This window comes from Coenobita brevimanus, chromosome 47, assembly GCF_032717465.1.
Source record: "Coenobita brevimanus isolate Jiangsu-jjx chromosome 47, ASM3271746v2, whole genome shotgun sequence".
Lineage (NCBI taxonomy): Eukaryota > Metazoa > Arthropoda > Malacostraca > Decapoda > Coenobitidae > Coenobita > Coenobita brevimanus.
In genome coordinates, this window is record NC_137000.1 from 8,591,949 (window position 1) to 8,618,293 (window position 26,345).

The 26,345-nt window shown below is 40.3% G+C and overlaps 1 protein-coding gene across 1 annotated transcript in view; it reads left to right on the forward strand.

The window, feature by feature from the left end:
• The first annotated feature begins 5,464 nt into the window (after positions 1-5,464).
• Reps (RALBP1 associated Eps domain containing) overlaps positions 5,465-26,345 on the forward strand; it is a 110,799-nt gene continuing 89,918 nt past the window's right edge. Inside the window, exon 1 of the mRNA XM_080271669.1 lies at positions 5,465-5,690. Coding sequence (XP_080127795.1) covers positions 5,541-5,690 — 150 coding nt within the window. The 5' untranslated portion in view covers positions 5,465-5,540. The remainder of the gene's footprint in view (positions 5,691-26,345) is intronic.

Here is a 26,345-nt window from a genome sequence, read left to right on the forward strand (position 1 = left end):
CTGTGTTTCTTCCGGTCTTTATTTTTCCTCTTCCCCTATCAGGTTAGACATTTGATTTTATGGCATGAATGATTTAAGGGCCTCCCATTTACGTCGACCCATCCTTCCTTCCTGTGTCAAACCTTTCAATCAACTGACTTACCAAGCCATTCTGCGCCACGGCCACTTCAGCACCAATACCACTTCTATGCCAAGACCATCTCTACACCAAAAACCACTTCTGCGTCTCATTGCCCGTTTCTGTTCCTATGCAAGTCATAGATCTTTGCATTGAATTAGTGTCATGTGGTTTTTGATACCTGGCGCTAGATATCCATTATTCAATTCCATTTACCTTAGCCCCATCGCCGCGAGGATTTTTTTTTTTTCCCCTTAATGCTGTTGCCAAGTGATGCTACTGAAGTCACGAGCAGGGGTTTTAAGAATGTTTTGGCCAAGGGCTGGCTAAGTCTGTTTATGGGGTTGCCCATGCAGAAGCCTTTGGGGAGGTCTTGGGGCATAGATCTGAAAAACTGGGGTGGCCAGGAATATTTCTGGGATAAATGCCACCTCGGACAACCATGCCACTGGTCATAAGAGACTTTCTGAACGGGAGAGGTTAAATATTGCCCTCATTGACACCACTGCAGCATTCTCTACCAAGCTGAATGGAACTGTTGTGGTGGCAACAAAAATAAATTAATAAAAGACATCATCTGATTACAGAGATTAAAAACAATTTCAGACTCTGTGTATACAGTAATTTATTTGTTTGAACAACTTTCAGCGTTGTGAAACAAAACATTCCCCTCGTATCTGACACACCGCTTCATTTTTCCAGTACCTCAACTCTCTGCAGCAAGAGTATGAGGACGAGAAGAATGAAGACGAGGACGAGGATCACAACGCTGGGTATTTGAATATGGTGGGAAGCCCTGACTATCTCAACGTCCTGCAAGGAGCTCGAGGGGAGGGATTTGTGCCTCTTGCCGAAGTTGCTGATGAGAAAAATGAAGGCAACACAGACAGTACCAGCATCGCTACCGCGGCTGGTAAAAATGAAACTAAGGGAGACTGCGGTATTTTGTCGAACTTTGATGGTGGTGATGGTCCATGCTTGTTATTCGACGATGACTTTTCAGATGTTTTTAATGGTGGTAAGACAGAGTATGATTCACCGAACTTGACAAGTTGCACCACAACCTCTTGTAACAATGCTACAATAACAACTAATCCGTTCCTTCCGTTCAGCCCTCCTGCATCCGCACCTTCCCCTGTGGCTGGTGCCTCCCTTTTATTCTTGCCCACTACTGTTTCCTTCACATTTACACCTATGATCGCTGAAGCCTCCACAGCCCCGACTACCTCCACTTCATATCCAGCCAACAAACGCAGCATCCCGTCCTCTCCCTGTGACACCATTTCCACAGATTCTGGCATTAGTAACATATCCTTACCCTCCATCCTTAACCAACGTGGCATTCATTCCACCATACCTTCCTCAAGCACTCAGACCAAAAGAATTCACAGCTTCAAACCACAAAACATCTCAGAGGAGTCGGGAGAGGCAATATATCAACAGGCAAATAAAGGTTACTTGTCCCTAAATGCTGCTGATAGGATTCTGAATGAACGTCCCTGAGGAATTGGAATTAAAAAAAAAAGAAATAAATCTTGGCTGATTCAGTAACTCAGGGTGTTACAGGGACGCATCCATTATTGTTGGAAGGGGGTGTCTAAAATGTGTGTGTGTGTGTGTGTGTGTGTGCGCTTACCTAATTGTTCTTACCTAATATTGTATCGTTTCAGGAATGAATCAAGCTCGTATTGTCCCGTGTTTTGAACTATTTTTATCATACAAATCTTTGATTTTTTTAATAGTGTTGACACACTATTTTCGGTAGCGCGTTCCATTGATCAATTGCTCTGTTTTAGAAACTGGTTTCCTTACGTCTTTATCATCTCTCTTTTTGTATACTATTTTGCAGTGTCCTCTTGATTTTGCATCCCCATAGGTTATATACTCATTTATATCTATTTTCTCTTTTCCTGTGATGCATTTATATATCACAATCTTGTCTCCTTTAATCCTTCTTTCTTGTAGTGTCAGTAGGTTTAATTTTTCTATAGTCTCTTCGTAGTTTAGATCCATTAAGCTTCCAGCCCATCTTGTAGCAGCCCTTTGTACCTTTTTAATCTTATATATGTGTTTTTTAAGATGTGAATTCCAGATTACAGCTGCATACTCTAGAGTTGTCTAATGAATGATGTGATTATCTTTCTCAGCATGTGAATGCTTCTCTCATTTTAGCAAGAGAGTGAACATGCTCCGTACTTTTTCATTTATGTGGTCAGCCGGTGATAGAGTGTTATTGATAACCACCCCTAAGTCGCTTTCCTCTTCTGATGTGTGTAGGGTTGAACCTCCTAACTTATAATTCCATTCTGGTCTTTTTTCACTTTTACCAAACTTTATTACATTTGTTCACACTGAATTCCGTTTGTGTGTGTGTGGAGGGGGGGAGGAAGGGAGAGAAGTTGAAAGATAGAACCGGAAAACGAAAAGAGATTATGATTCTGCTAGGATCACCCCGCGTATACTGCACTAACATTTAGACTATATTGCTGCATGTTGTATTCACTGAGGGGTAGTGAGCAGGATTTCCAGATTAAAGAAAAGAAAAAGAAAAAAGTATGCCAGGTGTTATGTTCTGGTGCCTGGAAAGAGAATACAGAATCGGTGGTGAACTTTAAGGTTAATGTGAAAAAAAAAAAAAAAAAGTGGAAGGAAAGGTGAAAAGGAAATGGAAGATAAAATGGCACAAGGGAAAACGGTGATCAACGCAATGGTCATGATACGGAACAGTTGTGAGTGACTAGTTGACTGTACAATAGTTATAATACAGGTACAGTAGTTCCCACATCAGCATATGGATCCGGCATAAATAAGTTTGAAAAGAGCTGAAGCAGTGCAAATATGTAGGTGGGATGCACCACGATATATAGACAAAGATATAAAACAAGTATTAAATCTCTTGAAGAAAGGGTAGAAGAGCCTGTACATCGATATATAGTCAAGTAGTTAATGATGCAGATGGATGGATAAAGTAGCCTGTAGCCTACATGAACTCGCACCTTTTCTTGAACTTGACATTTGACGGAATAGTCTCACCCGCAGAAGTGCTTGAATGAGGCATATCATATGGAAGGCGTAACCTTGTGGCGGTGGAACTGAAAATATCCGAGATTTACCTGAAAATTATTATATTAGCCCTTTCACTGAGAACTCCTTTGATAGCTTTAACACTGAATAGAGTCTGGACAGAGGTGAAGAGAGTGTGCTTTGTTTGTTTGGTCATGTGGATGAACTTGGTGTGAATGGATTGGTGAAAATGGTATACTTGAGCGAGTTCGAAGGTGGGAGGAGGCGTGGTAGGCCAAGAAAATGAATAGATAAGGTAAACGAGGTTGTGAGAAAAATATGGAAGCTACTGAAGCAATGAAACTGACAAGAAAGCTAGGTGGCTGGATGGTTTTTGTGAGGAGTTTATGACTATGGTTTAGCACCCATTTTGACTTGAATGTCGCCGGATTTGACTCTGTTGGATAGGTGAATGTGAAATTACATGGTTCTTTTTGGCCTTCTGGACCCGACCTCCCCTCACTGTGATGATAGGGGAGGTCTGGAGGGTGGTGGTGATGTGAATTTCTCGGTTCTATGAATGTTTAGCTTTTACGCCATGACTTTGTACCATGTATGTTTTATAGGACTGATAAGTTTTATATCAGTAACTACTAGGTAGTAGTCTACTGTCAGTATGCTAGCATAGGCTACGGATTAATAAGAATATAAAGTTGTAACTTTTCTATAGTGTATCATGTATTGCTTAATATTTAATTTTCTATCATGAAATTTGCAGTACCATTTTCTTTGAAGTTTTATTTAAGGAGTAATTATGTTACTTCCAAACATAGTCTTGTGCATTCAACTTTAGTTTCACTTATGTGACATTTACACTGGTATTTTGTGCTGGTTGTTTTTCTTTCCTTTTTTTTTTCTTGGTCTTTTGGTTATCGGAATTTGTTTTCAGTGAGGAAACAAGCAATGCTCTAGCCACTGTGTCAAAGGAAAATTACATTTATGTATCATTTTATACTATACGCTACTTAGCAAAATTATATTTGGCCATCGTGGACAAACGTTCCCCAGAGCGTTGTAGGCTACTGTGTGGCGAACATAAAATACCGCGTTCTTTTACTACTTACAGAGCTGCCATGTAATAAAAGTTAGCTTGGAATCACTTCACAGGGTCAGATTAAATGTTGGACCACCAGGAGTGATATGCCATTAAACCCTTCATCTGGTGATATCCTAAACAATGTGGTATATACAGTAGGGTTAAAGTAGAGTGGTGCGGAATTCTAAATATAATGTAAAGGAAGAAGTATGACTGGTGCCATGAAGGCCATAACACGAAGGACAAAGGAATGCATGGTTAATAATTTGATTGGTCCATATAGTGTTCTGCGCCAAGGTTATTTTTTCACCCCTGTCCGTTTGTTTGTTTGTTTGGGCAAGATACACAAAAACTACTGGACGGATTTCCACGAAACTTGGTAGAAGAATGAGCCTTGGCCCAGAATAGACTCCATTATATTTTGGTTTGGATTCGTTTACTCGTAAAGGTACGGATCTTGGATTTTGCTTTTCACTTTAACAATGCAAGATAGGGCGTTTTTCGACATTTTCGTAAAATTTACAGTGAGTATTGCACGGATCTTGATAAAAAAAAAAAAAAAAAAAATCATTTAGGATGTTGGTATAGATCTACGAATGTGTACAGTTTGGCGCGGATCCATATAAAATTCCGGATCTAGGGGATTTAAATATATGCTTTTATAGGTGGGTAGTCTTTTTCCAAATTGGAATAGACTTGATTGAATTATGGGCCTTGGCGGAAGTATGCGCTCTACTGAGTGCCATTCTAGTTGGTGGATGCAGTTGTACATACGTTTTTTTTTTTTTTTTTTTTTTTTTTTTTTTAGTACACTACATATATGGCGGTGGAGATAGGCAGAGACTAAATAAGCATATTGGTGTCGGTAATGATCTGATTATGTTTCATAATCAATTTCGGTACGGTTGTATGGAACGAAGGAGTCTAAATTTAAAGGCACGAATGTATCAGGGGCAGCACAAAATGCGTCGTACCTTTGCCATAAAAAGATTCTGCTAAATGACAACAATTTGACAGAGCTTCGGGGCATCTAGAGCTTGTTGTTATAAAAGGAAATGTATAGGTGTTCATGTAATAAATAATAATTGAAGTACCCCCCACTAAAAATTTAAAAATGTTTGTTGGTTAGAAAAGAACCAACGCTCAAGTTTTTGGCTCTGGCAGTTGTCAACATGTCTGACCAGTGGCAGCCTCTGCAGCTGACAGCCACCCCATAAATATTGGGAATTATGCTCTTACTACAATGATCTGCTAGTTGACAGTGCTAGATATCGAACACTGAGAAATACCTAATTTAGTTTATACTGACTCTGAGGGTCAATTATGGAAAGCTTAACGTTTACAGACAACGAAACTAAATATTATGGAGATCTGTTTACACACTTGGATAGCGAAGGCTCGGGTGTTATTCCAGTTAATCAAGTTCATGAGTTCCTGAGAGCTTCCAAACTATCTCCAGAGGTCCTCACGCAGGTAGGGTTATATCTTGGCATGCCTCTCTCATTTAAACGCCTAACACTATATCAACAGTATTATTTGCTGCCAGGAACTCATTTCTTGGTCAGCCTATGCGGGTTCGCACACAGGTTTTCACAAGCGTTATAATTTCCCAATTGAGTATGTGGTAAATATTAAGGTGAATTTTTACATGTCATTGTCAGTAGATGGAATAGGGCATCATTGAGCCAAGACAACCTGTCCAGAGACTAAATATGAGAATATTGGTTAGAATTGTGTGGGAAGATGATGGGTGGAGTAGTGTGTTTGTGTATGCGTTGAGAGTAATGATTGTGTATACGCAGGTATTGCTGGTGTATTAAGCAGGAGTTCATTCAGTTTCAGCCTCATCTCTGATTCTGAACATACTGTGCAGTGTAGGCATAACATACTATGGACAGCTAAGTACACAAGTCAGCTATATTTTGAATTTGGATATACTTGTGTTGAAGATTTGATAATCCAAAAGGAGATATGACCACCCCTAAATATATATATATATATATATATATATATATATACACACACCTTTGAAGTGATTCAAAGATCCATCAGTGAACAAGAAAATATTATGACAAATAGATTAGGTTAAGTCCAGATGACATTGGGATAAATTAGCATAAAGTTGGTGGGATAACATTTAGATAAATTGGCATAAAGTTGGTTAGTGTAGCATAAAATAGGTTAGTTAGGATAGGATAAATAAGTTTGAGTTTGTATGAAAATTTAGGATAGATTTGGATAAATAGACACTGATAAGGGTAATTTTGTTGAAAAATGGCAGTTAAAGCTGACATCCCTCTTTCTTGACATACCATATGGTGGTGTCCATCTGCAGGCAAACACTGCTTTTTAAAAATGCTTTTCACCACTTAAAGAATAATAATAATAATAAAAACATCAGAACTTGAAAATGCAATCAGAAGATACTTTAAGAATCCCATGAAGAGCTAAGGTAAGGAAAAAACAAGGAGACTGCAAAAATAGGTGGTTCTATGTCCCCTTAACGATTGCCGAAAATTTTACGAGAGCCCCTTCATTTAACTTACAGTTCTCTCTCTCTCTCTTTCCCACTAATCTCAAGCCAGATTATCATTGTGATTGTGTTAACAAGTTGCAGGAGTGTGTACAGTAATTTTTAAGATATTGATAAAACCTGATTAGACATGCACATGCTGCAGCAAATGGCCACCTACTGTGTCGTACTTTCACTTCGATTCAACCTCTCAGTCAGTTTGTTGACGGTCATTTTGTCCCCAATAATGTACCAAACCTTTTGTGTCAAAATTTTCATCATCATCCAGACCTCCTTTCCCACCCTAGGGCAGGGTGAGGAGTAGCATGTCCAGAGAGCCCAAGTTTACTCAGTCCAATGGGCCATGCTTCCATTCACTCATCATTTAAGCCCCCAGAATCCTGGCTCTATCTGATACACCAAAAATTCGCCACAATCTGTAGCTTCATGTAAATATTTCCGATAGAGTCAGTCCGGACACTGTCACGTTAAAAAGGGATGCCAAGTCCCAGATCATGCACTTTCTCTCACAACATTCATCTAGCCAGCTCAGTCCCTTAGCCTCATAGATTTCATACCTCTCTTTCTTGCACACTCATCCACCATATCCGTCCACCTTCTCCTTGGCCCACCTCACCTCCTTCCTCCTCCAGATTCTCTCAGATATACCTTTTTCACCACTCTGTTGTTATCCATTCTCTCCATATGACTATACCAGCTCAGTACAGTATACTCTCTTTGATTCTGGTGTCCACAGATTTCCTCACTCCACATCTTTTCATGAATCACATTATTTCATATCTTATCCACTCTCTGTACTCCACATTCATTCCTCAGCAGTCCCATCTCCACTGCTTGTATTCTTGACATTTCATTTTCATGCCACATCATAGTCTCACAAAACATTGTGTTAACGTTGGCACTAACACTCCTTCATGTAAGCCTCGTGCAACTGCAACACTCGGGTCTTTATATTTTATCAAGGCCTTCATAGCAACAGCTGCTTTCCTTTCTTGTGTCACATTATTTTCCACTTCCTTTGCTCATTTTCCCCACTTTTCTATCACTGTACCCAGGTATTTGAACTCACTCGTCAATTCCAGTCTCTGTCCATTAACTGTAACATCACAGTGGGATTCACCTCTCTCAGTAACCATCACTTTACTCTTTTCTGCATTTATTCTCAAGGCACAGTGCTCACAAACATAAGCAAAACTCGGCGCTAATCTACCAAGCTCTTCGGTGGTATTTGCAAGTACAGTAGTTTTGCATCGTCAGCATACAATAAATTTGAGACATTCCATCCATCACCATTCATTACAAACCCCATCCCTCTCTCCATTACTCTTGTTTTTACTTCTCTCATCACCCCATCCACTTGTATATTGAACAGCCATGGGGACATTACACAACCTTGTCGCTCGCCCACACCAATTGTGAACCATTCACCCTTGCACTTGCCTCACTACCATTATAAAAACTCTTGACAACACCTAGCAGCATACCATCTACATTGCACTTGCACAAAACCTTCCACAACCCTTCTCTGTCTACCCTGTCGTATGCTTTTTCTAGATCCATGAATGCCATAAACACCTTATGGCCCTTCTCACAAGCCTTCTCCACTGTCTTACTGCAAATATTTGATCCACACATCCTCTGCCACTACTAAAGCCACCCTGTTCATCACACACTAGGACTTCTGATATCTCTCATACTATCTTTCTGTCTAATGCCAGACGCTTTAATCCCGAAAGAGGTGGCCACAAACAAATTGCCTCCATGTCCCCCTCTTCCCTGCCATTGCAGTGCCCTGCTTCCAGCTTACACCTCCTTTCATATAGCTCTCCACTCTATTTCTGTACCTCATCCTCAGCCTTCCCTTCCCTCTCCCCCCCTCCTCCTCACTCACATACACTCTCCTCATCAGTCTCTCACTCTTCATCCTCTCCATATGGCCGGACTACCTCATTGTGTTTCTCCTGTTACATCCTATCACATCCACACCACAATACTCCTTCACTTCCTCTCTTACTTTCTTTATAATCATTTTTCCATATACCTTCCCTGTCACACTCAATAAACTTATGCCATGATAATTCTTGCACTCACTTGGCTCACCTTTATTTGTACAGGGATACAATCAGAGCCTTTTTCCACTCTGCTGGCACAGTTTCACCCATCCATGCCTTCTTATATATCTCCAACAAGCACTTCATTTCACTCTTTCCACTAGCTCTAGTCATTTCTGTATACATCTCATCGACCCTAGTTGTTTTCCCATTTTTCAGCTGCTTCACAGTGTTCTTCACCTGTGCAAGTGTCATGTTTCCTGGCTCTGCATTCCTTCTGTGCACACCCCCAAAACCAATTATGTTTACAGCAGCTCTGTTTTCTGCATTCCCATGGGGCAGCTCGGTGGTAGGGTGTCGGGCTCGTAATCGTGAGGTTGCGAGTTCGCGCCCTGCCCGGTGGCTGCTGTGCTGGGAGGGGTAGCGCTCTCTTGTAACCCTAGCAGGGCTATATGATCTGATAAGGTCTAGCTCGGGGATTAATCCCTTATCCCTCTGCATTCCCATTCATCAGGCATGCAAAATATTCTTTCCATCTGGTCTTTACGCCATTCCCATGGGTTAATAATCTACCACATACATCCTTCACACTTTCACATTTCTTTCTGTTGTCACTTCTACATTACCACACCTCTTTCCAGAATAACTTCCTGTTTTCAGAGTAATCTGCATTCATTTTTCTTCCTAGATCATCATTTACCTCCTTCTTTTTCCACTTCACTAGTCTTACTACATGCTTCTTGCACTCAGTGTATTCAGCTCATGTTTTAATTGAATCCCTGTCCCGTAACCACTCAAGCCACTTTTTCCAAAATTCCTTCACTGTTCTCTTAACCTCCTCATCCCACCATGTTGTACCTTTCTTCATTGTTGTTACTCCTGCCACACCGCACACTGCTTTAGCATTCCTGACTAAACAGTCCCCATATGCATTCCACAGGCTGTCCAGATCCATTTAATTCTAGTTCACTTATTCTAACTCCTTCCCAACTTTAGTCCTGTATTCATAGCCTACCGGTATGCCATTTCTTTGATCCTAAGTTTCTCGATTCGCAGTCATTCTCCCCAACTGCGCCTCTCTCTCCTGGTCCACCTCACTCCTCTCAGCTCAGTCTTGCATACCACAATCATGTGATATGACAGATCTCCACATCATCCTCTCACGGCCCTCGTATCAGCAGCCATTCCTAGCATTGACCTTTCTACGAGCACATAATCAGTCAGGCTCGTTTTAACACGATCCCCTCTCCCTCTGTACCATGTATATTTATGTGCATCTTTATTAGGGTGTCGGGCTATAGATAGATAGATAGATATATCTTTATGTTTGAGATAAGAGTTACAAATGCAGAACCTCCATTCCTGACACATATCCTTCATTTGCTTCCCATTATCATTTTCTCCTCGTATTCCATTACAACCCATTATGTCATCCTCAGGACCAGTGCCTACTCTTCCATTCATATTGCCCTTTACGATCACTTTATAGCTCCTGGGCATTTCTTCCACTGCTTCATCCAGCTCATCCCAGAACCTGCCTTTCTCTCTCTCACTGCTGTCATTGCACAGTGCATACGTTACAGTCACAGCCACACTCACTTTTTCAGACTTGAACTTGACAAACAGTACACTCATCTCGAGATGACACATTTGTACTCTCTCATTCCACTCTGCCACCCTCATTCATCAACAAAGCAACCTCTTCCTTTCATCCTCGCCCATTCATGTCCAATCTTACACATTTCATACCCTCTCACTCCTCCACTTCACACCCTTTCATCCTTGTTTCATAATTTTTATGATTCGTTAATGGGAGCTCTACATTTTATTTATATAATACTCATTGAATAAGTCCCACCTCCCATCTATGGTCCACACATGGGGTAATCGTAATCTGTAATTGTAATCGCTTGTAATCGATTAAAGACTTTTGTGTATTTGTAATCTATCTATCTATCTATCTATCTATCTATTGCCAGACGCCTCAATCCCGTTTGGGGTGGCCACAAACAAATCGCCTCCAAGTCGCCCTGTCCCCTGCCATTTCACTGCCCTGCTCCCAACTCACACCCCCCTCTCTCATATACCTCTCCACTCCATCCCTCCATCTCATCCTCGGCCTCCCCCTCCCTCTTCCCCCCTCCACCTCACTCACATACACTCTCTTCGTCAGTCTTTCACCCTCCATCCTCTCCACGTGGCCATAATCGATTACTTAGGCATTTTTTTCAAAGTAATCGCAATCATAATCGATTACTCATTGTAATCGTAATCATGGTTACTTTTACGATTACAAGGCCCCGGATAAGTTATTCTTCCACAAATACTCGTCAAGAATAAAATACTGTAGTTCAGTGTCAAACAGTTAGATATACACCATAAAATTCCATAAGTAATATGAAAACAAAAGTGAATTGTAGGTTATCACTTAGAAGCTTCCATATAATATCCTACCTAAGCTAGAATAATATCACCTGGGAAGATCTCAGTTGGTAGAAAAGTTAATAGAATGAAAGGGTCAAGGACAAAGTGAAGAAAAGTCTCGGTGCTTGAATTAATAAAACACATTTGTATTGCAAATTGGCAAAAATATAAAGGAACAACTTACTGGACATAGCACTGTGCAGTATGTTTTTATCCAGAGTAACAGTTGCCATAGGTTCTGCAGAGCTTAACCCTATGTTCTTCCTTAAGCAGGCAGTTCTTATTAAAATGATTTACATGTAAGATCCCTAGAAAATATCAGTTTTATATTACAGGACGATGTTTTTGCTTTTAAAAACTAACCAGCTATTTACTTAATCATGCTCATAATTATATAGTGCATAACAGTACATGTAAACATGATTACTTCTTATGTAATCATAATCATAATCGATTACTCTTGCTTTTACTGTAATCGTAATCTGATTTGCAAAATAATCGTAATCGATTTCAATACCTCTGTAATTGCCCCATGCCTGCTATGGTCCCTTTGGTATGGTTGAAGTTTAGCTGTGCCTGGGTACCTTTTTGCAGTTTGGAATAATGTTCTTTTTACCTACAAGGCATTTAGTGATTACAGTACAATGGTAAGAAGCTAATTCTAAAATTAAAACAAGAGAGAGAATAGGGAACAAAGTTCCTTCCATTTTTCAGTTGGTTATTTTGGCCGTATTTGCTGTTTTTATGTTTCTTTGTTGTTAAGTTACATGAGTGCAGAAACTGGATTATTCATTACAGTGCAAGATAAGTAAGGACACGGAAATTTACTGTATTTTGAAGAACTGATGAATAGGGCTTATGATAAAAGCAGCTTATTTGTTGACATGAGGGGGTTTGTTGTTACACAAGAGTGTGCAGCCTGAGAATATGCCTTTAACTTTGGTAGGAGTGAAAAAGGCTAGGACATTATTGATGAATGGAAGAACAACAGCTGCTGGCAAGGTATTTCATAGCATAAAAATGATCCTGTGCTTCTTGTTAAGGGATCTCCTTAATAGGGTTTGTCATAACAGCTGATGTTTCTTTTCGACCAAAAGCTAAACCAAGTGCCATATATAATAACAACACTTAGCTTGTTATTATATATCCATGGGACAGCGGAGGAAAATACAGTTAATCTTGTTTTCATCATTGTTAATCACAGCTGAAAAAAATCTGAAAATAACAGCAATGAAAAATTGATCACAGTTCACTTACCTACAGCACACTATCCCTAAATTTCATTTACAATACAAAGTGGTGATTGTAGAATATAGTACCAAATGAAAAAGTCAGATACACCCTTATTTACAGTGTCTTGACCACTTGAGTCTCATTACCCCTTATTGAGTCCAGTTGTCCCAGGTGAGTCAAATAGCCCCCATCTTACGGTGTGTGTGTGTGTAGGCTATATACCGGTATATAGAGAGATAGATATAGATAGATTCATAGTGTGTGTGTGTGCAAAAATTTGATTGTGTAATCATCAGTTTTATTACCTGTTAGTGGTAGGTGGGGGAGCTCACAGTCCACTCACTCGATGTAGTGCTGCTCTCGGGTGTCTGCCCTTTCCTCTCCATCCTTCTTTCCTTCCATCATATTCTGTCTTTCTCTCCATCATTCATTCTGTCTGTGTGTGACTTTACACTCCCTCTTCTTTTCTTTCCTTCATTCTTTCCTCTTCCCTCTGCCTGTAGGTGACTCTACACTGAGTGACAAGCCAAATGGTTTCCTGTACACCAGGAAACCATTTGGCAGTGTGTGTGGACAGTGAACTGAGTGAATTTTTCTGTTTGAATGTTGAATTGTTACAGGGGTGTGTCATGTCCCCATGGTTGTTCAGTCTGTACATGGATGGGGTTATGAAAGAGTTACAAGATAGGGCAGTGGATGTAGGAGTAACCCTAATGAGAGAGGACAGTGTTTGGAAACTCCCTCTACTGTTGTTTGCAGATGATACTGTATTGTTAAGTAATGACAAAGGGAAACTGCAAGATTTGGTGAATGAATTTGCGAGAGTGTGTAAGAAACAGAATCTGAAAGTGAATGTAGGGAAGAGTAAAGTTATGGTCTTTGAGAGGAAGGAAGCCACTAAATGTACTGTGAGGCTGGATGAGGAGGAAATGGAAAATATGCGTGTGTTTAAGTATTTGGGTAGTGTGATGAGTAAGGATGGAAGTTTAGAGAGTGAAGTGCTTGAAAGGTACAACAGGGAAGAAAGGTTGCTGGTTCTTTGAAAGTAGTGATAAGGAATAGGAAAGTGAGCATGGAAGTAAAAAAGTCGCTGCATGACAGTATAATGATACCAACACTAACATATGGAAGTGAAGCTTGGACCTTTGAAAGGACACAAGAGTGAGAGTAGTGGAAATGAGTTGTGAGAGGAGCATGTGGAGTTACATGGAGAGACAGACTGACAAATAAGGAAGTGAAGGAGTGTTGTGGTGTGGATGTGACAGAAAGCGTTAGTGGAAATACACTGAGGTGGTTTGGCCACGAGAGGATGGAGAGCGAGATACTAACGAGGAGAGTGTACGCGAGTAAGGCGGGGGGGGGGGGAAGGCCGAGGATGAGATGGAGGGATGGAGTGGAGAGGTATATGAGAGAGTGTGGTGTGAACTGGGAGCCGGGCAGTGAAATGGCATTGGACAGGGCGACATGGAGGCGATTTGTTTGTGGCCACCCTTTACGGGATTGAGGCGTCTGGCAACAGATAGATAAATACAGAGTAAAACCCGACATTTTTCGTAGCCTCGAAAATTCATAGTACTAGGGTGAAACCTATGGTAACTTTTCTGTTAGCGCATTATTCATTCAGTATACAGGAATACCGACGTACCGTATTGAAGGCTTCCTAACATGTTGATGGCTTAAAACTTTTATTATCATTATTATTATTATTATTAGACTTGCCGCCCCGAAGGTTCTGTGTCCTAAGATGGCGATGCCGATTATTTGAAAGGTCACTAGGTCAATTTTCCAGTGCTTTCGTTCAGTATAATATCGACTTACCTTAATGATGGTATCCAAAAATGCTGATCACATAAATTCGGATCCATAACTCGGCAGAATGCTTCGTAAAGTAATTGTGGATGCAGTGACGGGAAAGCGGCGTGTGAGAGGTTGCAATGATTAGGGGTGATTGTGAGTGTAACTGGTGTCGAGGTGATGGTGGTATCCAAGGTTAGTATTTATAAACGGTCTGGAGGAAGGATTTATAAAGGACCTTGACTGTTTACGATAAACTAATCTTCAGAGCAGTTGATTGTTAGAGATCGTTTTGTTTTTCATACTTTATCACTTAGTATTATGGTTACTCTAATTTGGTTGTGAAGTGTTTGGTCACTGTATGAGTGAAAACCAAAGAAAGTAATTCAACTTGAGCTTAAGAAAGTACGTAAACACGGTACAGTTGCGGACAAAAGTTAGCTTAATATTTCACGTCTTCTGTTTCACGCTTTCCTCTACAGGCTAAATTATTCCCGAGGTGAGAGAGGCTTGGTATGTTTTTCTGCCCGTTCATGAATCTGCTTGATGAAATACCGTACTTTAGGGAGGAATGTGACGGGCTTTCCTGAAGAAGATACGGCGCGTCAGACGCACTGAGTTGGCATTTCTGAACATATTTTTGAATGATTCCTTAAAATAACTTAACTTCTGTTTTAACAGGAAGAACTATAGTCACAGGAAGATTCTGTACTCTCCATTCTTTGTTTTCCTAAGGAAAAAAAAAAATCACAGTTATGACAGGGAGTTCATCGTATGTCTGTGTATCCCTTCCTCTTGATTACGGTCAAACGAACTTTTGACCGTGACTGTAGCGGGGAAAGTGACGACATGCATCAAGTCTGATGTAGATGCACTGGATTGCAGGTAGGCAAACTTTTGACCGTGACTGTAGCAGGGAAAGTGACGACTTGCATTGTGTAGACCCACTGGATTACAGGTGGGCAAACTTTTGACCGCGATAGTAGTAGGGAAAGTGACGAAATTCCGTAAGTGTGATGTAGGCGTATTGGAATACTGTATTAGGTGAACTTCTGACTGTGGCTGTAGCAGGGTCTGGTTGCGGGACATATCTGGTATGAGGGCGGTGACAGTGCTGTCCCTCTGTTACGTCGCGCATGGGGAGTGCATCGTGTTACACCCACCATGCAGTCCACCTGAGCCCAACCTTGCGTGTGCCCGCTGCTTGCCCATTCTCAGTGAACCCTTTTATTGTGGTGAGTTTATGGGATGTGAATATATTAGTTCGTCCTGAGCTGAAAAATGTGAAGTTTATTATTCAAATTTAGATAGAGAATCGTGATGTTTTATAACTTTTTTTGATGCCCCGCGTGTTTCCTTTGAATGAGGCCAATTGTTGGTCATCTGAAAATAAATACAAAGTAAGTCGAGGTCAGAGATTTGGGGCTGTACTTGATTTTTCCTGAAATAAGTTGTGCATAGATTGCTTGGTTAGTCTTTTTGCTTTGACATACAACTACGAAACAATTGACCACCCATTAGGCTGAAAAGAAATTACCAAGCAAGACGATTTCTGATAACAGTAACCGCCAGAAAAACATTATCTTGTGAAGTGATTAAAATCCTTGGCAGATACGAATCCTGGAAATGAAATTCGTGCCTATAAAAAGGTACGGTAAGAGACTTCAACCTTGGAAGTTCTTTCGTGAATTGTGTTGGCCATCAAAATTTTACCGGTACAGGAACCAAACTTCCTCAAGAGTTGTATTTGAGCATTTTTTTTTTTTTTTTAAATCAAGTTTACGACTCCGCTAGGGGCTTGTGCAGTTGAGGGCAAATGTGTGCTTAATGCATATCTCACATCCTTTCTTCATTTTCCTCTGCTGGCTAATATTGTCAAGTTAAGAGATGCTTGTTAAGTTTGTCTTTAGCAGATGCTTTTATTTGAGATTTGCCACGGAAAAGTAACCAACCTGCCTTAGGTGTGTAGGCTAATAGGTTCATTGAATTAGTAGGCATAGTATATTGTCCCCGAAGCGTTAACACAGATATTTGGGTGAAAATTTTGGCCATATTCTTATATATGATAGGGCTGCATTGTACGCCGTTTCCCAGTTTTTGACGATAGATGTTATTAGTCTCCATATAACTTCACAGAGCGCATTCAGCAGGGAGGTAGAAATGCCAAACAACCTAGGTCGCCTCAAACCAGATGCTATTCGGGACAGGCCACGCACGGCATGTTACCGGCACCTGGTACGTGTCTACAGTAAATTGCAGCTAACTCACACCAAAAACTAACACTACGTACCATATCTTCTGGTGTTGGTAACGCCACTGGATAAGGTTACCTGCAATTCAGAGACACGCTACAGCACATACGCGGCGTGGGTAGTGTAGTTTCTGGTATACGTCTTTTCTTATCCCTTTCTTTCCACCTAGTTACGTATTTTGTAGTTTATTCTAGCTTCTGTCAGAGGTCGTAATTTATCTCAGATTCTTTCTTATCCCTTTCTTTCCACCAAGTTACGTATTTTGTAGTTTATTCTAGCTTCTGTCAGAGGTCGTAATTTATCTCAGATTCATTGATTACGCTTCACAGGCCTGGCAGCGTAACATCACAGTTCATTGCCGCCGCACAAAAAAAAATAAAAATAAAAATCCACCTTTGAACCATCACAATTTATCTCAGGAAATGCCCAAGTAGTATAGGGGTTAATTAAGGCCACAGGTATGTCTAACTCCTGCAGTGCGAAAAGTGCACCATAGTCTGAGCAGAAAAAAATATCGTTTGGTATAAGCAGTGGATAAAAATGACCGCTATATCACCTTAACTTGGCAAAGATTTTCACGCTTTTGTAGTTTATTATCCTTAGCGCAGTGGCAGAATACGACAGTACTTTGGCTTTACATCCTTTCCCCTAGTACACCCATATTCTGGTGATTGTATCGTGTTTTGCCCTCCATTCAGGTCTGAGAGATTGCAAATTTTGGCCAAAGTAAAGTGAAGAGTATCGTCCTGCTTCATTTCGCGAAGTTAGTGTATTTGTCGTACTGTGGTGGGACTGACAGTGATACTACTTCTAAAATCAAGGTATTGATGACCTAATGTATACAGTGTATATATATATATATATATATATATATATATATATATATATATATATATATATATATATATATATATATAATCGCGTAAAAGCCCCCTTTGGCGGCCTCCGCGCGATGTCAAAAGCCCAGAAATGAGTCCTAACTCGGAAACGGGTGGCCCGATTGGACTGGAAATTGTTTTATTCTTCATGGTAGAGCATTTTAACAGGTACCTTGCTCTAACAAAAATTGCGCTACGTTGCACCGTTTTTGCTGTGTTACGATAACAGACCAGCAAAACATTCAGAAATTGGATGATTATATATATATATATATATATATATATATATATATATATATATATATATATATATATATATATTAGTGTTTGTGTGTGGTAATTTTCGATTTGTGTTATGGTGAGGCTTTCACATATTTTTTCATGATGTTATCCTTGTTATAGGTAAGTAGGGAAGAGGTGGTAGTAAGTGGTGCATGTAAACTGGAGTAGGTGCGTGCCATGTGGCCGTACTTGCCGTAACGAGAACTGATGTGTAGCCAAAATGCGCCGCGTTAACCCCCACCCCACCCCCAACCCTTCTCCATCCCAGCACAAACAACTACGAACACATACCCTTTCCTATAGGTTATGAAATGATAGAAATATTATTACTATGGTAGTAGTACTGCGATATATATATATATATATATATATATATATATATATATATATATATATATTATAACACTTCATCATCATGTTATAATTATGATTGTATCATATTCTCGCGAAAATTTTGAGCATATATTTTTTGTTGTAGAATCCAACTTAGTAACGTTAAATTAAGATGGATATTGTACAGCATAATGTCGTGTTCAATGAACTCTCCTGCTGGTTGTAGTGGTGGTGATGGTGATTGCAGCTGGGGTAGGATTTCGTAACTTCGGTGCTGTTAGGAATGTATAAATATAAATTATTTATAGCGGACAACTTAATGCGGTAGCTGTTTGTGAGTATCCCCAGTCTACCCGACCACGGTGATGAGTATGTGTGCCACAAATAAAGGTGTTTCCAAGGTAGCCATTACCTCAGCCTGAGCTTCCCATCCTCGCCTAAAATTTCCAATATCTTTTCCCATCCACAATCCCTCCCCCCATATTCCTCCCTCACCACACGTGCCCTCCCCTTTCCTTCCCCCCTCCCTGGCGACACACTCTTCCTTCCCCCCCTTCCTCCCGGACGATACATTCTTCCTTCCCCTACTCTCCTCCTGATGACACAGACTTTCCCTTCCCTTCCCCTCCCGCCAACCTGACGACACAGACCCTTTCCCCCCTTTCTCTCTTCCCTGTCGACACATACATTTCTTTATATTCCCCTCCGTCCCACACTTCTGATCTTCCTTCCCCCATCTTCTCATATCAAAGTTCCCCCCTCTCTCTCTCTCTCTCTCTCTCTCGCTTCCTTAATCTTCATTTACTGTACAGTAATTACAGCGCGCGCCCATGTGTGCTTATTTATGCGCGTGTGTGTGTGTGTGTGTGTGTGTGTGTGTGTGTTCAGGCATCTTTTCATTCATCCAGATCAATCGGATCCCCGTGAATATAAATTGTTTTTATATGAAATTCGTGTATCGAGATATTTATTGCTCTCATACGTGGAGAGAGAGAGAGAGAGAGAGCACGCAGTTAATTCTTGACAAGTTGGCCTCTATAACAGGGTTGATCTCTTCTCCCTGGTATCTTTTGTTTTGTTTATTCGGGCTGTGCACAGACTATTTTAGTCCTTTAAAACGTTTGTTGGAATGTTGGAACTACAGTAGTTACAACCGATAGTCATCATTAATCCCCGTAATACTTGAAATCAATCAAATCAGTCAATTGCCAGACGCCATAATCCCGTAAGGGGTGGCCATTGACTTTGAGTTATTTGTTTTACGGGGAGGGGCACTAACCCTCCACCAACCCACTTGTTGACACGTAGGGAGCACGTATGGTTTGGTTATATGGTTACCACCCAGCGTTGTAAGTGGTGTCTTGGCTTACAGGAAACCATGTGGCTTGTCACTCAATGTAAAGCCACCTGTAAAGGAAAGAAAAGCAATAAGACGAGACAGGAAAGATGGGAGAAATAGGAAGAGAGGAGGGCAGCCACAGGAAAAAAAAAAAAATAAAGGCTGAGGAAGAAGTAGGCAGCACTACATCAAGTGAGTGGATGATGGTCGCCACCACCTACCACACTACTTGAAATATGTCCTAAAATAAATAAAATTGTCTTGAAGTGTTAAGAAAATAATCTAAAAATGGCATTGTGGTGAAAGAGATACGACGACAGAATCCAGGAGAGAGAGAGAGAGAGAGAGAGAGAGAGGAAAGGTCAGAGGAAGCCTTAGGCAAGTGTCACAGTAGTATGACATATGTAAACTAAAGATAGAACGAACGGACCTGGAGATTTTAGTCTCATAAGGAGTGTGAAAGTTCTCAGTACTGTACTGTAATTGCCTATTTGTGTGTGTGTGTGTAAACAGATAGATAGACAGCGTGTGTCTGTGTGTGTACCCGGTATATATATATATATATATATATATATATATATATATATATATATATATATATATATATATATGGTATATGTAAAATAACAGAACATTGGAAGGAAATACAAATTAATAAAAAAAATAGTCCACACACCAGATTACTTGCTGTCCTCCATTCATAAAAAATCAGTAACAGTTGGACTTAAACAGCTGTAAGTTGAAGTTTAGGGGGAAACAACCCTGGGGAAGCGAGTTGCAAAGAGATGCATGTCGGAGAATAAAAGATTTCTGACAGACGAAGTTGTGCAATATGGCAGTGTGACGTTCTAGTCTCGAGCCCTACCAGATGCCCATGTAGCACAGGGGAAGGCATGGAGAGGTGGCACAGTGGATGTAACTCGTCTGAGCATTTGCCAAAAAAGTATCTGTAAAATAATGCAAGGGAAGCAACATTCCGTCTTACCCCTAGGGAAGGTACAGTAGATTATATGTACAGTAATAGCAGGGTTATTAATTATTCTAACAGCTCTGTTCTGAATCTTGTCTAGTTGCTTTAGTGCAACCTTCCCACACCCACTCCACAAGGGTGAGCAGTACTACAGCTGAGAAAGCACATGACTTACAAACTATAGCCAACTGCTCGTCAGTAAAGAAGCTACGAACTGTGTACGATAATCCAGGTTTCTTTTAGGCGGTTTTAGCAAGTGATCTGACATAAGGGGTCCAGCTGAGGTTATTGTTAAGTGAAACACCGAGAATTTCAGTACCTTTGGAGACAGGAATATTAGTAGCATTGAAGGTAATTTAGGAATCTGACAATATCTATTTCTAAATTGTATATATTTGGGTTTTACTAGTATTAAATGAGACAAGGTTACTTTGTCCCCATTCAGTGATTCTTGATGAGTCTTGATTTATGGAGATTGCTGTACTGAGTTATGAGTTAGAGATATTTAATTTTGTAAATGGGTGTTTAAGTGTGAATGAACTGTGAAGTGTTGTCATCTGCATATGAATGGATGGGATTATGGGTGACGGATAAGAGATCATTAATATGAATTGTGAGTAGGGTTGGAGGCAGAACTGATCCTTGTGGCATGCCGGCGTTGATTGAGTGGAAATTGGAATATACAGTACCGTACATTATCTAGGTTTACTCTTATCTTTCTGTCGCTTAGATACTAGGAAATCAGAGGAACAAAAGATGTTTGTCCTTAGCGTTTGTCCTTAGCAAGGGAGTTTGGATAGCAGGGAACAGTGCCACACCCTGTTAAAAGCTTTAGAAATATCAAGGGCTACTGCATGAGTTTCTCCGTGTTGGTCAACTGATTGATGGATGGTGTGAATTAGATTAAGTATATCAATGGCGATCTTTTGTGGCGAAAACCGTACTGTCACTAATTAAGTTATTGGATTCAAGATGTTTGAGTGTTTAACTCTGTGCCAATTTATTACTATTCCAAATACTTTACCAAGAGAAAATGTGATAGCTATTGGTCTGTAATCAGAGGGGTCAGAGGAACTTCTTTTCTTCGGAATTGGGTGGATATTTGCTTCTTTCCAAGAATTAGGGAATGAAGAAGTACGTATGCATAGCCTGAATAATTTGGCTTGAACAGAAGTGAGTTCTGGGGAGCACTTTTGCAAAACAATTGGAGGAATTTCATCTGGGCCTGGAGCTTTGTTGGTTGGTAAATTGTCTAGGATGGATTTTACATATCTTGTCTGTATTTTAAGTGGAGCAATTTCGAGTCAAGTTCCAGTACTGGGACGTTCTGGCTGACATCCTCTACTGTAACGTAGAATTTCTGGCAGATGTACTGGCAAGGATATTCACATTACCACGCAGGTCATTATGTATTAATAATCAACAGAATAATTTTTCTACTTCCTCTGTGATATTTTTTTTTCTTGGTGGATGATTTTACTCATTGCATCAGGGCTCTCAGTTAAATAATCAGTATTGTTAATTTGCACTTTCGGATAATAGGTAACACATTTTTTCTTTCTAGCATTTTATAGCATTATCGGACTTTCTGAGTAAAATAATTATTTATCCAATTTTATTTTGTGGTTACCTTTATAAAATTGTCTGCTTCCTTAGAATATGTGGGAATGTATTAATATAAATGCTTAAATGGCTTCGAAACTTAGGAGAATATTAACTAACCATGATGACGTTTTTCATATTTTAATCTTGTTATCTGTAAACGATTTTCCTCAGCTTGGGAGAGCCTTTTCAAACTGGACTGTTCAAATGTAGTCTAACTTTCATTAACTTCCTCAGTAAGAATGGTATTTCCCAGGTTAATTAAAATTTATTCAGGTATTAGAACAAGAAAGTTATATCTAGGGGTTGAAAGGGTCTAATAATCAGCAGCTTCGGTTTACATAATCTTTTATATTACTGTATTTCTCTTGAGTAATTGCCATCGGTATTTTACTTTTTTCTCTAATATGATCGTAAGCTTAACTAATTTTTATTATACTGCTCCGGATAACGGTTTAAAACAGCCATTCCCCACGTAAAGAGGCTGCATTTACAGGGCACTTGGATCACACCAACCCGGATATTTTTACCAGAATTAAACTTGGAGTGCCCATGAAGCTTACGCCCATACTACAAATGAAACTGACATTATTTCGAGTGTGTTTGCCAAAATAGGCTATTTGGGTGTAGACAGATGTGTACCTTTTTCTTTATCTTTTTTCAGTCAAATTGATGTTTATATGCGGACTAGAGTTTAATTAGCCTCTTCGGTACTAAAAGGATATATTTATATATATATATTTTTTTACTCGCAAATCCTCATACCATGTCTCAATTTTTTCGTCAGTCAGTCAGTTTTTGCCTTTTCAGCTGTTTATTTTGATTAACCTTTTTTACAGTCCTGCATGTTGTAATACCGGTAATCCTTAGTATAACTGATTATAATACTCCAGATAATGGCTGAAAACTGCCATTATCCACGTAAAAGACCTCCATTTACGGCGCAGTTGGATCACGGATAATTTTAGCCAAATTAAACCGAGGACCTAGATCCGAAACTTGCGCAAATGTTACGAAAATATTTAAGATGTACCCGGTATATGTAAACTCCTTCTCCTCAGTTTTTTGTGTGGACTGTAGAATTTGGTTAAGCGAGGCTCCTTTGGCAGTATTACCTAAACAAAATCGTTTTGCGTTAGCTGGAATAAAGTACTAGAGGACACGGTAGCAGAAATAAAGTGTTAGCGGAAAATTTCGGTTTGTGTAGCTCTTTAAAGTGGTTGCGAAACTCAGCTCCTTCTGTTTGATTACGTTTTTATGGTTATTGTATGGTTTATTGTTGCAGCTACCAGACGATTTTATTTATTTTAAAAGAATACCGGTACGGAACCCTAGTAGTGAAGGGGTCATTGTGAACTAGGTGTATAAAAAGTTCGTAAAGCATTTCCAGAGCTAAATAAAATCGTTTGGTAGTAGTAGTGATAGAATAAAAAGATATGCCATAGGAATGAAATGATTAATGAAATGTGAAAATAATTGGGTGCGGTAGATTTGTAAGTACGCTATATACTTTTTTCAGTCGAATGATTATGGCTCCAGCGTTGTTGAATTGTTGAGCTTTCAGTGCGATGGGTCTTAAACTGAGTAAAATCTTGTGGTGGTAGCAAGCATGATGTTAAGGATGTGGTCATATTCTTTTTCGTTTCGTTTTCTATTCTTTCTGCCTTCGAAAGAGATGATGTGATTCGACTTTTTAAAAATGTCATAGCTGGTACTGAAGGGATTAAATAAGGCTGTAGCAAAATCCTTCAGTTCGGAAACTTTCTCCCAGGCTACTGATGACTAAACTCGTTTTGTGGTAGCAAGAACAAAGTAAAAGACCCGTATTAGGCTAAAAATGGGTGGGAATAGGTGCTTTTAAAGTTGGGAGCTATTTAGTGACATCAGAGGAAGTTTAGCTTCTCTCTCTCTCTCTCTCTCTCTCTCTCTCTCTCTCTCTCTCTCTCTCTCTCTCTCTCTCTCTCTCAGGTATCCTTGTGGCTGTTACGTCACCAGAGGAAATGAGCTTTGAGCGGGATTGATCGCTGTACTCTCTCTCTCTCTCTCTCTCTCTCTCTCTCTCTCTCTCTCTCTCTCTCTCTCTCTCTCTTCTCAACCTTCTCTCGCTCCCTTTCTCCCACTGGCACTCCCTCTTCTCACCGTCCCTCTTCTCAGCCCTCTCTCCCTGCCTACCTGCCTGTCTCCCTCCGGACGCCCTATCGCAGCGTCTGCTTTAAGGCGCCCTCTGGTCAGGCGGACTTTAAACATTGGTGCAGGAGGACGCGCCGGGGGAGGGAGAGGGAGAGGGCGGGGAAATGGGACGCACTTTGCCCATTTATATTTGCTGGTTCTTTGTATTTGTTCTACATGTCAGACGTTGTCCCTAACTCCCTTCCTCCCGAGGGCACGTTTTATTTTTTCCTTTGAACTACACCAGACGATTTTATTCAGCGAGGGGGAGAAAGTGAGGCTGGTGGGGTTAGAAATATTGTCCATTAAACGCTTGTGAAGGAGAACACTGTATCGAGCAGGAAATGGGTCGAGCTGTTTTTTTTTTTTTTTTTTTTTTTTTGTTTTTACGATGGTACGGTATTATTTTTATCTGCTGTGCCTGTTATGTTCGTGTCCTTACCTCATTCTTTGTAACAGACTATTTGGCATACAATATTTATTGGTTACCCTGCTGATGGGCATGATAAATGTGGGTACTGGTTGTGTCCTTTAATATTCTGTATCATGGCCTGAAACTGCCATCTCTATCTTAGAAACTGAGTTGTAACAAAGTATTAACTCTAGAATATGATGTTAGTCACCAAGAAGCGCTATGGTAAGGATGTGGATCCGTAGCATTGTCTTCTGCCACTCAGTTGTGTGAAGTAGCTGCAAAAGTACCGTAGGAAAATGTGGGCCTATTTAAGGTACAAATGGTACAGATTTTGTTTGCACCGTCACTTCAGACTCATAATATATAAATGGACAGTGACACACTTGGATTGGCACACCCTGCCGTTGCCACTACAACACTCTGACTTTTATATGCACTAATTTACTGTAGACTCCTCTCTTTTATTCGCATGAGGAAGGGAAATTTTTGGCTATCACTCTCGCTTGGAGGAAAATATTAGGTGTCGCAGTAAATCTAATATTATGGACTGATAACGGAACATTCGTAGCACTTCATCTTATGCGATTTAGTTTGCCTGTCATAGCTTGATATTTTCATCTATGCTACGAATGCAAACAGTGTTGTAGTAGAAAATTGTGAATAACGAAGAACTGAATATTAAAGTTTAGTATGCATAATAAATCGCAAAGGGGGAAATGCTATAATGTCTGCCAAGTGACTTTTTTTTTTTTCCCCTCGACTGGGCATAGGCTTCACAGCCTGCTCCCAAGGCCCAGTAGTCCTCTGCATACCATACACCTCTGCATGTCACCACTTCGGCGCTAACACCCACCGTCCGTATTGAATACATGCTAGGACTGGTGTATTGGTATTAGCGGGGGTATTTTTACATGTCGGCGGGTCTTCTGGTAGATCAGTAAAGTCTGACATTATGAAATTCAAATCCTTAAACTGTTCCCTGCCCCAGCGAGGATTTGAACCTGGGTCCGGTAGGACTGCAGACCACCTCTCTACCGATTGAGGTTGTTCTATTTATCTATTTATACCCAGACGCCACAATCCCTTAATGGATGGTCGCTTGTCTTTGAGCTAGTTGTTTTACGGGGAGGGGCACCAGTCCACTTCCTGACACAGGGAGCACGTATGGAGTAGTTATATGGTTACCACCTAGCGTTGTAAATGGTTTCCTGGCTTACTGGAAACCATTTGGCGTGCCACTCAGTGTAAAACCACCTGAAAAGGAAAGAAGAGTAATAACAAGTGGTACCAGGCACAACAAACATCGCCCAACAGCAATTATTTTATTGCTGTTAAATACTGACTCGTTTCTGCCATTTACTGTCAGCGCACAGTGAAAGTCTAAGGTAATGGTGCAAATGTTTTCAAGTTTGGGCCTCTGAAAATCCGTGATCTTGCATTCAACCTTTCAGGGTCACACAAAGTCAAAGGTCATGCTGCCAAATGAAAGCCCGTTTGAGACTTCTTATATCTTGGTGATAGTAAATACGAGTATCTGTATCTTCAACGAGTTTCGAGTTATAGCCCCTTGAATATCCGTGACCTTGAGTTTGACCTTTCACTGTTATTCAAGGTCGAAGGTCCTGATGCCAAATGAAAGACCATATTACGAGTTCTTGTATGTTCGTAATAGTAAATATCTGTCTTCAACTGTTTTCAAGTTATAGTCCTCAGAAGATCCGTGACCTTGATTTTGACCTTTCAGAGTCAGTCGATTACCTCCAAAATTTAATCACATTCTTTGGAGACTAGTGCCCACCTATCCTGAAAGTTTCATGTAATTTCATTCAGCCGTTTTTCCGTCATGTTAACAA